The 16171-nt window shown below is 39.7% G+C and overlaps 1 protein-coding gene across 2 annotated transcripts in view; it reads right to left on the bottom strand.

The window, feature by feature from the left end:
* The window catches only part of Atg9 (autophagy-related protein 9), a 74667-nt gene that overhangs the window by 22003 nt on the left and 36493 nt on the right, over nucleotides 1-16171 (bottom strand). For both annotated transcript variants that reach the window (XM_083109986.1, XM_083109987.1), the window contains exons 10-13: nucleotides 13357-13510; nucleotides 9039-9278; nucleotides 5648-5851; nucleotides 2285-2496 (exon numbers count right to left, since the gene is read on the bottom strand). In XM_083109986.1, the coding sequence (XP_082966112.1) occupies nucleotides 2285-2496; nucleotides 5648-5851; nucleotides 9039-9278; nucleotides 13357-13510 (810 nt within the window). The remainder of the gene's footprint in view (nucleotides 1-2284; nucleotides 2497-5647; nucleotides 5852-9038; nucleotides 9279-13356; nucleotides 13511-16171) is intronic.

Below are 16171 nucleotides of genomic sequence, written 5' to 3'. Positions count from 1 at the left end.
TCCCTGTAATGACAATGCAGTCAGATCTTTTCAAACAATAACATGGTACAGTGTTTCTTTCTTTCACTTTATCACATGACATAACTGATAAAAGTGCATAAAGAACAGTACACCAAAAAAATTTAACCTTTACTCCCCCGATGATACCATATGGTATCATCAGAGTAAAGTCGTACTGGCCCAATGATACCATATGGTATCAGGGTGCTGATTATGAAATGAATGTGCTTTTTGGACCTTCATACTCTTATGTTTGGGTGGAAACTCTGACACAGGTCTGGAGCAAGCCTGGGAAATTCACATTGATGACCAGCCTCCCCCCCTTCCCCCCCACTCCGCAACATATCATGCCACATTTCCGAACAGAATTTCACACTTTGGCTCTTTATTCAACTTGTATGGCACCATTCTCTTTGGAAACATCAATTCTTTGAAAATAATACTAAGGTTTGCACCTTCTCCCCAAAATAGCGGGAGAAGAGGGGGCAAACTCCAGATTTGTATGTTTTTTTTCCCATTGAAATTCAAGGATCACGCCCCCCAAACCCTCCTTCCTCGGTTCGGCATTCCATAGTGCCCGAGTTATAACAATTTTCCTCCAAAAATGTAAATTACCTATTTTTCGTAAAAAAATAAAATAATAAAATAAAAAAAACATTTTGACTTATTATTCAACTTGTATGACACCCAAGAACATGAAACATGTTTCATTCTCTTGAGAAATGTCCATTCTTTGAAAAGAATACTAAAGTTCACGCCTTCTCCCCAAAATAGCGGGAGAAGAGGGGGCAAACTCCAGATTTTTATCTTTTTTCCATTGAAATTCGGTGGTCATAAACCTGCTCGGAAGTCTAAAGGTTAAATGTCACACTTTGACCACTTGTCATCAACATTGTCTAGGCAGAAGGTTTTTATTGCAAGTTGACAGCCTGGGATGGAGTAGGAAGCAGTGACAGGGTGCACAATGCACACTGCACAGTCTTTAACCTTCTATTTTTCATCCTTTCAAACCCAACTTACATTCCCATGTTTTAAATTTTGACTATTCTTGTCTCAACCCCTGAAGAAGCATAATGTGGCGAAAGCTTCAGTAGCTAAAAAAGTAAGTATATGTCTAAACTGGACTTCAGCTACTTAGCTCTTTTCAGTGGCGAATCCAGGAATGGCACTGGGGGGAGGGGGAGGGGGGGAGGATTTTTCTACAGAATTCCATTCCAACCAATATTTCCATAGCTTTTATGTAAACAATATATAGCACTACTCTGTGATCTATAAGGAATAATGTGCACAGAGCAAAACTATGGATATTTGGTCCAAATCCTGGATAAGTAAAGAATGTTTATTATTTTCTTCCATCATTACTTTATCTTTCCATTGTCGAGATAAACCTAACAGTATAAAGATACTACGAAATGTGTGGAAATGAAGAAACAAGGGCCTTTTCTCTCATATCACCCCTGATGAACCAGGAATATGTTAAATATATGCATTAGGGATGGGCCGATATGAAATTTTGGCCGATACCGATATAAAATTTACCGATAACTGATATTCTACCGATCCGATATAAAATTAGAAATGGTCCTTGACGAACCTGAAAGGTTCATTGACCTCCTTAATAAATGTGTGTTTCAAGGTGACTGCAGTGAAAAAGAAATTGCATATTTAGACACTTACTTTTTTAGAAATTAGGGCATGGAGATTATCCATAAATTACAACAAAATGGCAGAATTTTGCACTAAATTATCAGATATTTATTGATATATAGGATCGGTAAAATAATCGGTAATTTTACCGATAAACTGATACACCGATATGCCCATATCGGCCGATACCGATAGAGTACCGATTAATCGGTCCCATCCCTAATATGCATAAACCATTAGGATCGTTATTTCATAATTAGGAACAAATAATAATGATAACTGACATTCCGTATTGCAATATTTACAAAATATCCATAACAACCATCCATAAAGTTTTATACTAATGAAACTCAAACAAAATATAGATTAAACATAATGTATGCAAACACCTATTGTGAGTATTCGGGAGGGGTGACTGTCCCCATCGCCCTCCCTGTGGATCCACGGCTGGCACTTTTTTTGCTTACAATATACAGGTTGGTCGTTAACCAGGTGTTCACAAAAATGTCATATTATTGAAGTCTTTACGGTAAATGGCACTGTTATTCCTAGAGAGTAAAATAACAAACAAGGAAAGCATGGGAGAAGAATAGACAATTATCCAGTCAGTTTGGTAATATGAGAGAAGAGCATGTACCTGTACAATAGTCCCCTTTCCGAGCCTTGGAGCGGTCCCTCTGCACGACTGAGGCCTCCTCTGATGCAAGCACCTCCCGCAACAGTCGATGTGGCCATGGGGGAATCGCGAGCATTCTGCCGCTCTTCTTCGTTCGGCTGGTATCCCTGAGGGCCTAGTTGAGATCTAGCTAAGAAAGGGGTTCGCAGTAGGCTGGCCACCAGACCGCTGAACTGCAGAAGAGATACAAAAATACAAAAGTGACACTGTTCCAACATTATGGCATAACATCTCCAAATGCTGATAGACTTGTAAGTGGTATGGCATACAAATGTAGATGTAAATAAACAGCAATTAAAGGTCTTCTGCCCTGTGTAGCTCGTTTTATTGTATATTGTACATTATACAGAATGTCCTAAAATATGTTTACACTCTCTGAAAACACTAGCAATTATGAACTGTTTATGGTGTCACATGCCTTAAAGTTATAGATGTTCAAAAAGACTGCCATTGGCAACAATCCAACATCTGCAACACTGAACAGATCGAGAAAACAGCAGATATGGTTTCCACGAGGAAAACATAAGTAGTCTCAATCACATGTCACATGTCATCCAACGTCTATGGCTCTGTGATACACATTGTTCTTCATAGTTCCCCACAGGCAGAAATCTAACAGTGTTAAATTGGTTAAAAACAGTGTTAAGTCCAGTCATGTTCAAAGGGAGTAAACATTATTTTGGGATACTCTGTATATGTTGTAATCAATTTCCACTTATAAACAGCATTACATGCTTGACGTTAACAAACTATAAAAGACAGATCTAGACAAATTGCTAAATACATTAACTGACACAATCTTTCAAATTTGCATTTTAGTTACCATTTACAGTTTTGGCTAATATTTGTTAATAAGTTTCATGTGAACCGATCAAATTGAACTGTATGATGTCACATAAGAGTACAACATGTTGTAATGGCTCATAGCAATGTGACACCTGGTGGATAGTGGTGATCAAAAGTTGTATTGGAAAGTTGAAACCATTAAATGCTCTATTCATAAGCCCACTGGTGGCCGCGGTGGCTCAGTCGGTAACGCGTCTGACTACCATGCTCAAGGTTCCGGGTTCGATCCCCGGCCGGTTCAAATCCGGGAACTTTTCTAACGGTGGAAGCGGCTCCGGCGCCCACCCAGCGTCGAATAACATGGGTACCTGGGGGAAACCCTGGGGGGTAAAGGCGGTCAGGGGCGTGATGCTGATCACATCACCCCCACTCATGACCGGATCAAGAAAGTGTGGGGCGTTACCCCCACACCCCCTATACGCCTTCATGGCGTGGTGCTAAGCACAGGGGAACACTTTACCTTTACCTTTTTTTTTTATTCATAAGCCCATTCTAGTGTAATGGATGTAACATTTAAATAGCACTTTGCACACACACTGAAAAAATCAGTGTCGACTGACACTGATATCATTAGGACCAAAAATCAATGGGGGTTAATGGCACAGATGCACACGTGGCCCTGCACTATACATTTTTTGAATGACCACCAACAGGTTAACGTGCAGTGGGAGCTCCCCTCAACAAATTGGCAGTTGTGCCAACCTCTCAGGCAATGGAAACAAGGACCCCCCCCCCCCCCCGTCATAAATTTTAGCTGTGTCAAGGAATAAGTTGTTTTGTAAAGTAGAGGGAGCAGCCATCTTAGTTTTCAGGCTTTGTCCATCACTTCGTGCTCCTCCTCCAAGGTATCAGTGAGAACCCCAAGTTTATTGGTGTGTGTGCAAAATCCGTGCCAATATCCTCGCTGATAACAATTCCGACAAAATTCCGGTACATGTGTAAGGGATGTTTTTGTTAGCTGGATTCATATAGTCAATATACAATCAATAATTCGGGGACTACTACATGCACCCGCAAAAGCACTAGAATGCCGGGAAAGTAACTGCAACTGAAATGCATTCTACCCTCTGTAATCACAACAGATTCTATGAGGACAGCGAGGTAGCAGAGAATGGAGACACATTCTACTACTGTTAGTTGTGGTGCTGCTGTGAAGTAAGAAACATGGATTTTCAAGAGCTGTGTACAGACATTACATTTTATCATTGTTTGGGGAAAAAAGTCATCAGAGACTTCCACTATGCTAAGGACAGTATACAGTAAGTTTACAATGGCACGCTCAAAAGTATTCGAGTGGCATCGGCAGTTTAAAGAGGGCCAAGAATCCATTGCCCATAATGAGCATTCTAGTCGACCTGTGAGTGCAAAGGGAAAGTCTTGCTCATGGCTTTCTTTGATTCTCAAGGAATTGTCCATTCAGAATTTATTCCAGAGGGAAGAACAGTAAACAAACAGCTCTATGTGGAAGTTTCATGTCACTTGCAGGTGTCCCTCCGCCATGAGCAGCCTGAGGTGTGACAATGTGAACAATGGTACTTTCTCCATGATAAGGCACATGCCCACCAGCCCATACTCATCGCTGAGTTTATGGATACACATGGAAAATCTCACCTATTCACTGGACTTAGACTCCGTGACTTCTACCCTTTTCCCCACTTGAAAACTCATCTCAAGGGGTCATTTCGAGTCAGAAACTGAAATGAAAGCAACATCGCAGGAGGTATTACAGAAGGTTTGACACATGGCTTCCTGCACTGCTTCCAACAGCTTTACCAATGCTGGCAAAAGTGTACCATTGGCACAGAAGGTGATTGTGCATCGGTTTTGAAGGCATCACAGTGACTTCCCAAACTTTTGGATTGTAACATAAGATTTCAAACATAAAAATTTACTCAACTGTAGACCATGACAGGGTGTTTGTTTTTATATTTAACTTTGCCAAATTTCCAGAATTGCCTTAAGGCCAGCCAAACAGTATTTTCATTACATTATGCACATCAAGTCTCATTACTGCTGCAAACTACCGCCATCCCCATGGAAAACTTGAGGCTATCTTAGGAATAAACCCAGAACCAAAGATGAAAGACCTCACAATTTGGTTACACATGGCCGCGGTGGCTCAGTCGGTAACGCTTCTGACTACCATGCTAAAGGTCCCGGGTTCGATCCCCGGCTGGTTCAAATCCGGGAACTTTTCTAACGGTGGAAGCGGCCCCGGCACCCACCCATGGGTACCTGGGGGAAACCCTGGGGGGTAAAGGCGGTCAGGGGTGTGATGCTGATCACATCACCCCCACTCACGACCGGATCAAGAAAGTGTGGGGCGTTACTCCCACACCCCCTATACGCCTTCATGGCATGGTGCTATGCACAGGGGAACACTTTAGATTTATCTTTTTTTATGCAATATCACACCACGGTTCATTTGTGATTATAAGAAGCAAAGGAAAACACATTCTACTAATAGAAAATACATACCCCTACACCTAATGATGACACTGAATGAAGAGAAGTGAAGAGAGCATTGTCATCAGGGGACACCATGTCCCCTGTGAGACCTGCATCTATCCTCGCTTGTTGCCTCAGAGCAGCTACGAAGTCCTCAGCCTCTGCAGGTGGTCTCCACTCGGGATTTGTCAACGTAAAATGGACCAATGAGAGTTCAGTCTTTCCATCTTCAGCCTGAAATGTACAAACATTAATTAATTAATGATTGATAGTTCAAATAATTGAAACCAAATGTAAATACTCATCAGTTAATATAATCAAAATCACTCTCTTTGCACTTGTTACCACAATTATACAGTGCCAGCTTGGTGGCCGAGGGCATTAAGGCTCGCTGGAATGCCAGCAAAAATTTCCTCTCCTTTAAAAAACAAAACAATAAAATAACACGTGACACAACAGCCCTTGAGGTTGAGGGTTTACCTATCAACTGCTGGCCTCACTCTCACACCACTATCAGATTTCAAATTCTGAAAATTTATATCTGCTTAGAATTTCATATGCAGCAGGGGTTCCAAAACATTTTCATTTCAAGGCACCCTTAGCTGCACAAGTCAGAATGTAGGCCTATCTAACGCTTGCAATGCTCAGTTATTGTGGTTAGGTTGCTTGTCTTCAGTTAAAAAACAACAACAGATATTTCAAATTCAGAAACATTTATGTAAAAAGTACTAAATAAGCACCAGAACTTTCAATATTGGGCTGATTCAAATCCATGCAAAATCTTCGAGCGGTCACTACCCAGTCCTAAGGTCGTTGTCTGGTGTGCCATTGCAGCGCTGGGAAATATCGGCTCCTACTTGATCGAGGACAATAATGGTGCTGCAGTGACCGTCAACTCCCAACATTACAACACCGTGCTAACAACAATCTTCCTGCCTGAGGTGACATGTAACTTGAACATGGAGACCCTGTGGTTTCAACAGGATGGAGCCACATCACATACAGCACTTCATTTGATGAACATGCTCTGTACAACTTTCCCCAGGTGACTTCTCTCCAGGTTTGGCAACATTCAGTGGCCCTCCGTATCCTCGACCTCACTGTACCAGACTTCCCTTTGTGGGGTACCTGAAGGCTAAGGTATATGCTTGTACCCTTCTTAATCTCAACAGCCTCAAAAAATTATTCGTGAGGAAATTGCTGATGTTAAGCCAGACACTCTGCAGCGAGTAATGGCCAGTGTACAAGTAAGATAGCACATGTATTGACACAAATGGGGAGCATCTCAAGGATGTAATGTTCAAAAAATAAAGTCTGAACTGAAATCCAAGACTATAATGTGCTTGACATTGTTCATTTCATGTAATTTCTTTGTGCAATAAATCAGTTATGGTATTTTGAAAATGAGAAACATTAAATGCCGCACCCTGCAGTTTCTCATACTCGTATTTATTTGAATACGAGTTTTGTATTTTAGCTTCACTTTTCTGCCACTTTCAGTTTATGATGATGATGAGGGTGAGTGATGATTGTGTCACAACTGATTAGGGGACAATCACAAATAACACTCACGGCCAAGCTGGGATTCGAATCTGAGAACTTCAGTGACAAGCCAAAAATCATGTTCACACACCAACCTGGCACCACTGCTGTTGGATTCTACCTAGTATGTGACGAGTCTGATTTTGAATATTGGCTGAAAATAGCATGTCAGAACAGGTTTTGGTATTATTCAGGCATTCAATTTCTTGCTTTCAAAATTTTGTTCATACAGGATATGTTCATATACATGCAGTTTTTAGTGCTTTCTCAATGGTGTAGTGCAGTGATGGGACAGATTAATTGCTGCTCTATCGGTACCGGCCGATATAGGCATATCGGTGTATCCGTTTGTCGGTAAAAATTACCAATTATTTTACCGATCTGATATATCTATAAATATAATTTAGGAAAATATTCTGCCATTTTGATATAATTTTTATGGATATAAACAAACAATCTCCATGTCCTACTTTTCTTAAAAGTAAATCTCTAAATATGCAGCTCCTTGTGCATTGCAGTCATCTGGTAATACACATTTATCAAAGAATGAGCCATTTAGATTTTTCAAAGACCATTTAGAATTTTATATCACATTGGTAGAATATCGGTTGTTGGTATCGGTAAATTTTTTATATTGGAACTTTATAGGTATCGGCCCATCCCTAGTGTAGTGGCTACGCCATTTCCTTTTAATCAAGGGACCCCAGGTCTGATACCTGGTGAGGTGCATAGTGGTTTGGATCACACTTTTAACTGTAGGTCTAGTCCCAATTAGCCTATCTAGTGGACTTAAAACTCAAACTGCTTTCAAAGTGCAGCTCATTTGAATTAATACGTGGAAACTGTTTAGTGTACGATGTTGAAGGATATTTCTAATACACAAATACAGTGCAATGTCAATTTTATATTTTTCATAGGGACCAAGGTAAAAAAAAATCAGGTAAATATACAATCCAGGAATATCTTATAACATTTTGTTTGCATCGTAAAGATTAAATGTAAAATTCGGGTTTTTCTGTACAATTTTTTCACCGTTTTTCTGTTAAATAATCATGTACAGGGTGTTTTTTTTTTTGCTGTAGTTTTTGTAATATTTAAGCAATCTCAAGGAAACTTTCTGTACACGTACATTATGGAATAGGATTACATATGTGCATACAAATTTCACAATATGATAGCTGATAGGGTCACAGGTCCATATTTTCTGCATGACACCATAAATAGCCAACGCTCCCTGACTGTGTTGCAAGGATATGTTTGGTCAATTACATCGTATCTTGCTGAGGAAACACTGGCGAGCTTGTTTTCATGCAAGACGGTGCACCGCCACACTTTGCACTTACAATATGGGCCTGGTTGGACCACAATTTTCCAGGACGTTGGCAGGGACGACGACCACCTCACGAATAGCCTGTTGGAAGTTCAGACCTCACGCCCTGTGACTTTCTCTTGTGGGGTTGTGCAAAGGAGGAAGTGAACAAGACAAAACCCCACACTGTGGAACAATTGAAGGCACAGATTCGAGATGCTATCACAAATGATCCAAAGGAATTCCTACAGAAAACCATGGATTTCATCCCAGTTTGTTGGAGGAAGCTGGTGGATGCCGCTGGTGCCTACATTGAATTCTGAGCTGGCACATGTGTAATCCTATTCTATAACATACATGTACAGAAAATTTCATTGATACAAAAACTACAGCAAATTTTCAATGCCTAGTTACTTCTAACCCACCCTGTATATCAAAATTGATTAATTGAATACAGGATTGACCCAAACAATTATCAGCGAGCACACTGGAATCTGTAAATATTCAGCTTCACCACATCAGTAGATAAAAGCAAGTGAAAAGTGGACACCAAGAGGGTAAAATACATACCTGAGTGTACTGATTTGCCTGAGATGGAGGAGGACCATCAGGATGGAATGAGGTCTGCCATGTTGGATTCCCATGGCGACGAACATCCATCTGTGCAAATGAGCATACATCGCCCACTCCTACAACTTCCACAGTGAAGTTACGATAAAAGTCTACAATATCTAAAGCCTTGTAGCGTATATGAAAGCAAAGAATGAATGGAGTAATAACAGGCGAAAGAAGTTCTTCCATGAGGTAAACCTGAAACCAAACAAAATATTCAGTAAAATTACCCACAAAGTATTCAGTAAAATTACCAACAGTATTGTGGTGAGCAGATATACCGGTATTTTGCATGGACCACAGAAATGTCATGTGACAATTTTGCTGGTTCTAAATATGTGGGAACGATGAAAAGATCAAACTTTACAGTTATTTTGCACTAAAGCATAACTGTCATAAAAATTGATGTATATAATTGCAGTGGAATTCTGACATATCAATATGAAACAATATTGTGAACAACTTTTAACTGTAACAATTTCCAAGCATTGATATCAGTATCTGTGAGAATTGGGACAGGCATTGGCATTGTTAGAAGTGGTATCAGCCCACCACTAACAGAGTACAAATTTACTTCTGTCATATGTACGAGGATCGTTCAAGTCAAACTGGCACTTTAGATTTTTCTGAATAATGGAACATACTCAGACGTATGTAAAAGTCTTTGCTTATAAGACATAAGTGTCTACTATTACCGCACGGGTTTGTTGTAAGAACGGCCCGCGAGGCCAAAACACACCCTCTCAATAAACACTATATTATTATTATTATTATTATTATTATTATAACATTGTGAGCAATGGTGAGCAATGGGAGTAACTTGCTTATGAAGATTTTGCATAACGCTCTTTGGTTTGATCGTTAATGGTGTTCTGTTTCTGCAAGACATGCCTGCATACTGCAAACTACGCACATGCACACTACAGGAACTTGGCTTGGTGTTATTACAAACTCCCCCCTTACAGTTCAGACCTTGCTCCAAGCAATTTTCACTCTTTGGACCCTTAGAGCGGCCCTCAAAAGGCCAGATTCTCAGCAGTGATGAAGAGGTGAAGCAAGCAGTTCGATCATGACTCAGATGTACTGACAAATCTTCCTACATTGCTGGTATACATGTACAAGCACTAGTAAAATGCTGGTATGAGTGCATTTGTGTAGGGGGGGGTCACATCGAGAAACACTAATGTACATAAAAGATACTTCCAAATGTCTTCCTTTATTATAAAAAATAATAATCAAAAGTCCTGGTTTGACTTGAACGTCCCTTGTATAATTAGTCACATATAATTAGAAAACAATAAAATATTAATACTTGACAACATGCCATGAATGAAAATCATTGAAAAATGCACAACCATCACAACGATAAATGTGTGTTTTAAGTACAGTAATAGGCTAACCAGGATGAAACCTACAGTTCAAACTTTGAAATTTGGCCCCATGGCTTATGGCAAGTATATTATATTTATCTTTAACATAAGTCTTCACATAAATTTAATTAACTCTCAGAGTAGTAACAGCTATTTAGGTTTACTCTCATGCCATAGAGGTCTTAAATGTGTTAACACGTGTCCTAGCATTTCTCGTACTCTGACGAGAACTCATTATCTGCATGTTCTCTGATTTTACCAGTTATATATAAATCTGGATCATTTGCCTCCTAATTAATTTATGTACCCAGGTAACTGCAAACAAACTATGTACTTTTACATTTAATTAAAGAGAAGAAAAACGTCATTCATGAATTATAAGTTTATATTAATTAAAAAGCAACAAAACTGCAGATATCTGCATATCCAGGAGGTAGAAGATCAACATATGTAAATTAATTGAAATAGAAAGTAAAAAACCAATATGGTCTTTCTCTTACTTTACTAGAGGAAATATGTGTTAAGTGAGCATGAGGCTGAAGAGATCAACTATGGCTGGTGGAAAGTGGCTTCCCGGAAGTTCCAATGTGACAAATATTTATGTCCACATATTTCCTCTACAAGGGGAAACATTACGAACAAACTGATGGAGTTGCCATGGGTTCACCACTCTCACGGGCTATAGCAAATTTCTACATGGAACATTTTGAACATGAAGGATGCACTGCAACAACCATCCCGTTTCTACAGATATGTAGATGACACTTATGTCATTTGGTCACATGAACGACCGGGAATACATAGTGTCCTGGATTTCCTTAACAACCGCCATTCAAAAATCAAGTTCACCATGGAGATAGAAGAAGATGGCTGGCTGTACCCCATTCCTGGACATCTTAATCCGCAGAAAATCAGATGACACCCTCGGACATAGCGTGTATAGAAAACCCACACACACTGACCTGTACCTAAATGCCAATAGTTTCCAACACAAAGCACGTCTCCACATTCTGAACACTCTAGCCCACAGGGCAGACCATTTCAGACCAAAAGAATCTACAATCAGAATTCACTCATCTCAGAACTACGCTACAGCAGAATGGATACCACATCAGAGATATCAACAGGGCGATCACAAAGGCAGTTACATCTCCGCATAGACCAACCACGGACAACAATGTGGCCTTAGAAGGGCCTATTCTTCATAATCTGGAGCAACAGGGGATGTGGCCCTTACAATGACCGATTCAGCTCTGGACAGCCCCTCTACTTGTTACAACACAGGAGAGGAACACCCCACTACACCAGTTTTATCATTCGTCGGACACACCTCCAGGAAGTTGAGCAGAATTCTTGCCAGGAACGGGGTGAAGGCCATTCACAGACCGCCACTATAAACCAAGGCTCTACTCCGTTCAGTCAAAGATACCTGGAACTTCGCATTCCAGGAGTATACCGTATACAGGGTGGCTACTCTAGGACCGTGATAAAATTCAAGTATAATTCCTGGTTTTCAATGCGAATTTTGCAAAAATTTAAGGTTACAAGCAGATGTTCTCTATATTTCAACCTTACATATTACCGCCTCTCAACACCCACACACACAAATATAGAAACAATATTTAAAGGGTCTGTGTGATTCAAATGTATCAAAAAATTCTAATTCAATTTAATTAAAAGGTATATTTAAAACATTTAATTTGAGATCCGTAGTTTACATTTGCCATTTCACATACCCAGACTCGAAATACATCTACAAACACAAGTCAAAAATGCTATGGGATACTAAGGGGTCCCGGGTTCGATACCCGGTGGAGGCACATAGTGGTTCGGATCCCACTTTAAACTGTAGGTCCAGTCCCGATTAGCGTTACTGTGCATAAAGTGGATTTAAAACACCAAATCAATCATCAATGTTATGGGATACTCTAATCTGTGAAAAAGTGTTAATTGTGTAAGAATTTCAAACTCAAATCTACCTAACCATGTTCAAGATATCTTGCAATAATCTTCCGTTTGTCAGATTACTCCACAAAGGACACTAACAAAGTAAACAGATTGAGAGAATTCTGTTTCATTTTTCGCACAGCATTCTTTCCCTTCCTCGATAAAAATTAAAACTAAAATATCGAAAACTCGCTTCAGGCCTCATTTATAAGTATGTATAAATTCAATAGGATTTGGATTAATAAAAGTTGCAATTTTTCACGTCTACAGAGAAATATGCAAGCAGAATTCACGCATAATTCTCGGAGCCAATAATTCACACAGAATTCCCAGTGAGTAGTCACCCTGGTATACCATGCAAGTGTGGGACACCATATATAGAACAAACAGAATGCCCCATTGAACAGATATGCAATAAACATCAAAGCAACATCAGATTATTCCAACCAGAAAAGTGAGGGCTAGCAAAACACAGCATCACCGAGGGACACAAAATTTTATTTGCAGATACCAAAATAACTAACTAACTAGTAGAAGAAGCCATTGCCCTTCCCTGGGAAAGCAGGACTCTCAAAAGAGATGTGGGGCCTAGAACCCACTTTCCATAAAAGCACAACATCAGCCAATAAGAACACCATGAACCAGAGCAAACAAATAAGAAGACAGTTTCCAAGCACTGCTCCTTCATAGTCACATATTTAATCTTACAGTTGTCTTCAATTCTACATTCCCTGATGATAAAAGCAATGTATGCGCTTGAAATCTTGGAAGCTAACACTGATTTAACGTGGTTGACAACCTGAGAACACTTGTTCGAAGTGTATTGTGGTTCAATAACTCCTTGATTTCATCCATACGTGGCATTCCATTTTTCTCTATTATGTAATATTCCAACAGAAATTTTAAAGTCCGCATTTAACACTGAATCAAACTACGTAAGTATTTTACTTGATACATACTGCTTTGTACTGAAAGAGTTGTGAGAATTCGTCTCGAACTCTGTGTGTGTGTGCTTGGCCTCTCCAACTGTCAGGTAAATAGTGAGCGTGTGCTAGAACAGCTGTCATTAACTTCTCTGGACACCACACCAAATTCTCATCTGGAATGAACACTCTGAAAGAAACGTTTTTTTTAATGATAAAAAAAATACAATCTGGGAAGTAAAATGTACAGTGGAACACCAATTTTGAATTCCCGGATTTTACGTTTTCCTGTATAATACATTCAATTTATTATTTATTCATTTTTTGTAACAATATGTTATAAAATTTTCTCACATTTTAAGTTCTTTCAGCTTGATCCACTGAAAAACAAAAGAATTGAGGTTCCACTGTACACAGAAAGTAATCTCAACTATAGCCACTCTACTCACAAGACAAATATTCAAGTAAAAATTCATGTACAATTTTAGGTTTTCCAAGATAAAATCACAATTCTCAAATGCCAAACATAAAATTATAATTTTCTTATACTCTGAATGAGGTTCTGAATAATTAATTCGTAATTCAAGAATTAAACTGCACATTGTTAAGGAAACCCTGATCACAATCATAAAATGTCAAATAAATTTAAGTGATAAAATTGGAACACACACCTTGCTTTTATTCTCCAAATTTTCAGGTTGAGGTCCATCTGAAAATTTGGAGAATACGTACAAAGTACATGTTGAGATTTTATCTTGTTTTTATATGTGATGTGATGTCACTTCCCTGCTTTATCCAACATCTGTGACAATGGCAAAGACTTCTTTCATTTACAGGGTGTGGTGGAAAGATAAGTGCAACATCGTGCACAATGATAAGGCATAACTTATACCACATGAAATCATTTCACTAACTGAAGTCCAGTTTCGGCATGTACCTCCTTTCTACTCAAGTTTTCGTCACAAACTGAACTTCAGCTACTTAGCATGCACAACATTTTACTCTGACTGCAGAGGCAAACATGAAATACCTAGAATATTCCATACTGTGAATATACTACTATACTGTCGTCACCCTGGTGGCCGAGGAAGTTGAACACTGGAATCACGGTTTCACTACAGACAGTTCCAGGTCTTGGTATGGGCTGAATGTGTGTTCAGACTATATTTATATTGGACATTCCTTATTTTGAGTGTTTAGTGTATATCCTTAAAGTATATTGTAAATCAAGAATACTGAGCACTGATCCGGTAAAATGGACCTCTAGGATAACATATATACAGGTTGTATCAGAAGTGACAGCGTAAACTGAAACGGTGAAAAGTACACAATAGAAGAAGCAGAAACGTCTCAGTAAACATGAGGTCACAAACAAACTGTTTGCAAGATAACTGCAAACGTATGGTTATCATCCGCCACTGAGTTGATTGTACACATATGCTTTTCACGTGTGAGGTGCCATAGTTTTACTTAGTAACACATAACAGATTGAAACAGTTCATTTCGCTAGACAATACTATTGCTCTTATTACCAAGGACTATTGTACTTTACAGTATGTTACATGTTAGTTACAAGGAAGTGCTCAAAATGTCACCCTTGTATTTGGATGCAAGACTGTAGTCATGTCCGCATGGAGTGTCGAATTCGTTCGAACACCCTCGGCATATTTTAGAATTCTTCACGAGCATGTAAAATTCTCTGCCACAGTTCTTCAACTGTATCAACAGGTGTGCCATGCACGATGCTTTTGAGATGACCCCAGACACAAAAATCCAAAGGATTTAAATCAGATGATCTTGGGGGTTAAGGTACAAGGCCGGCATGACCTATCCATCATTGACCTAATCTGCGAGTAAGATGTAGTCTCACAATTGCAGCAAAATGTGCCAGTGCACCATCATGCATAAACCACATACTCCGCCGTTGCTGAAGGGGAACATCCTCAAGTAATCCTGGAAGATCACACCACAGGAACTGAAGGTACTGTGTTCATTGAGTTTCCGTGGCAGAATGTGTGGTCCAATGAGACGATCCCCTAGTATCCATAAGTACACATTCAAGGAGAAACGTTGCTGATGTGATGACTCATGAACAGCATGTGGGTTTATGGCACACCAAAAATGAGAATTATGGTAATTAAAAATATCATCTTGAGTGAACTCCGTTTCACCTGTAAATAAAATTTTACATGCAATATTAAGGTTAACTGCAGCCTGTTGTTGCATACACTGACACAAGGCAACTCTAGGACCACAGTCCGAGGCATGGAAACATTGTACGTGTTGGAGGTGGTAGGGGGTACAGTGAATTGCGATGTAAAATATGCCATACACTACTGTCGCTAATAGGCACCTATGTAGCAATCCTCCTCGTTGACGTTCCTGAAGACTGTACTACCGCTTCCAACACCATCCACTCAACCTCAAATATAATCCTTGCAGACCTATCTGGTCACATACCATGTGCGAAGGTCCAATGTTCCCCGAGGCGCTGATGTATCCTAATGTGCGACTTTTGGGGTGCCGTTGATTAGGGTAAGCTTCTTGGTACAAGCATACAGCTTAGCGTGCAATGCCGTCAGCCCTACCATACATGAAATGCATATAAGCGTAATCTTCGCTGGTATAAAGTTGTTCCATTTTGACTCCAGCAGCATAACTGACACTCCTCAGACAAGTGATGTACCAGTTATGCGTTCCATCCTGTACAGGGTGTGTGGTTTGTTCCCAATGCCCCCTTTACGCAGTGTTCAGGTATAAACAAGGAAACCTCAGTGTGCGAGCCCATGCTTACTGAGACTTTTTTGCTTCTACTATCATGTACTTTTCATCATTTTCGTTTGCGCCATAA

This window comes from Lepisma saccharinum, chromosome 23, assembly GCF_977018435.1.
Source record: "Lepisma saccharinum chromosome 23, izLepSacc3.1, whole genome shotgun sequence".
Classification (NCBI taxonomy): Eukaryota; Metazoa; Arthropoda; class Insecta; order Zygentoma; family Lepismatidae; genus Lepisma; species Lepisma saccharinum.
Note: the sequence above shows the minus strand (reverse complement) of the source record. Positions and strands in the feature narration are given on the sequence as shown.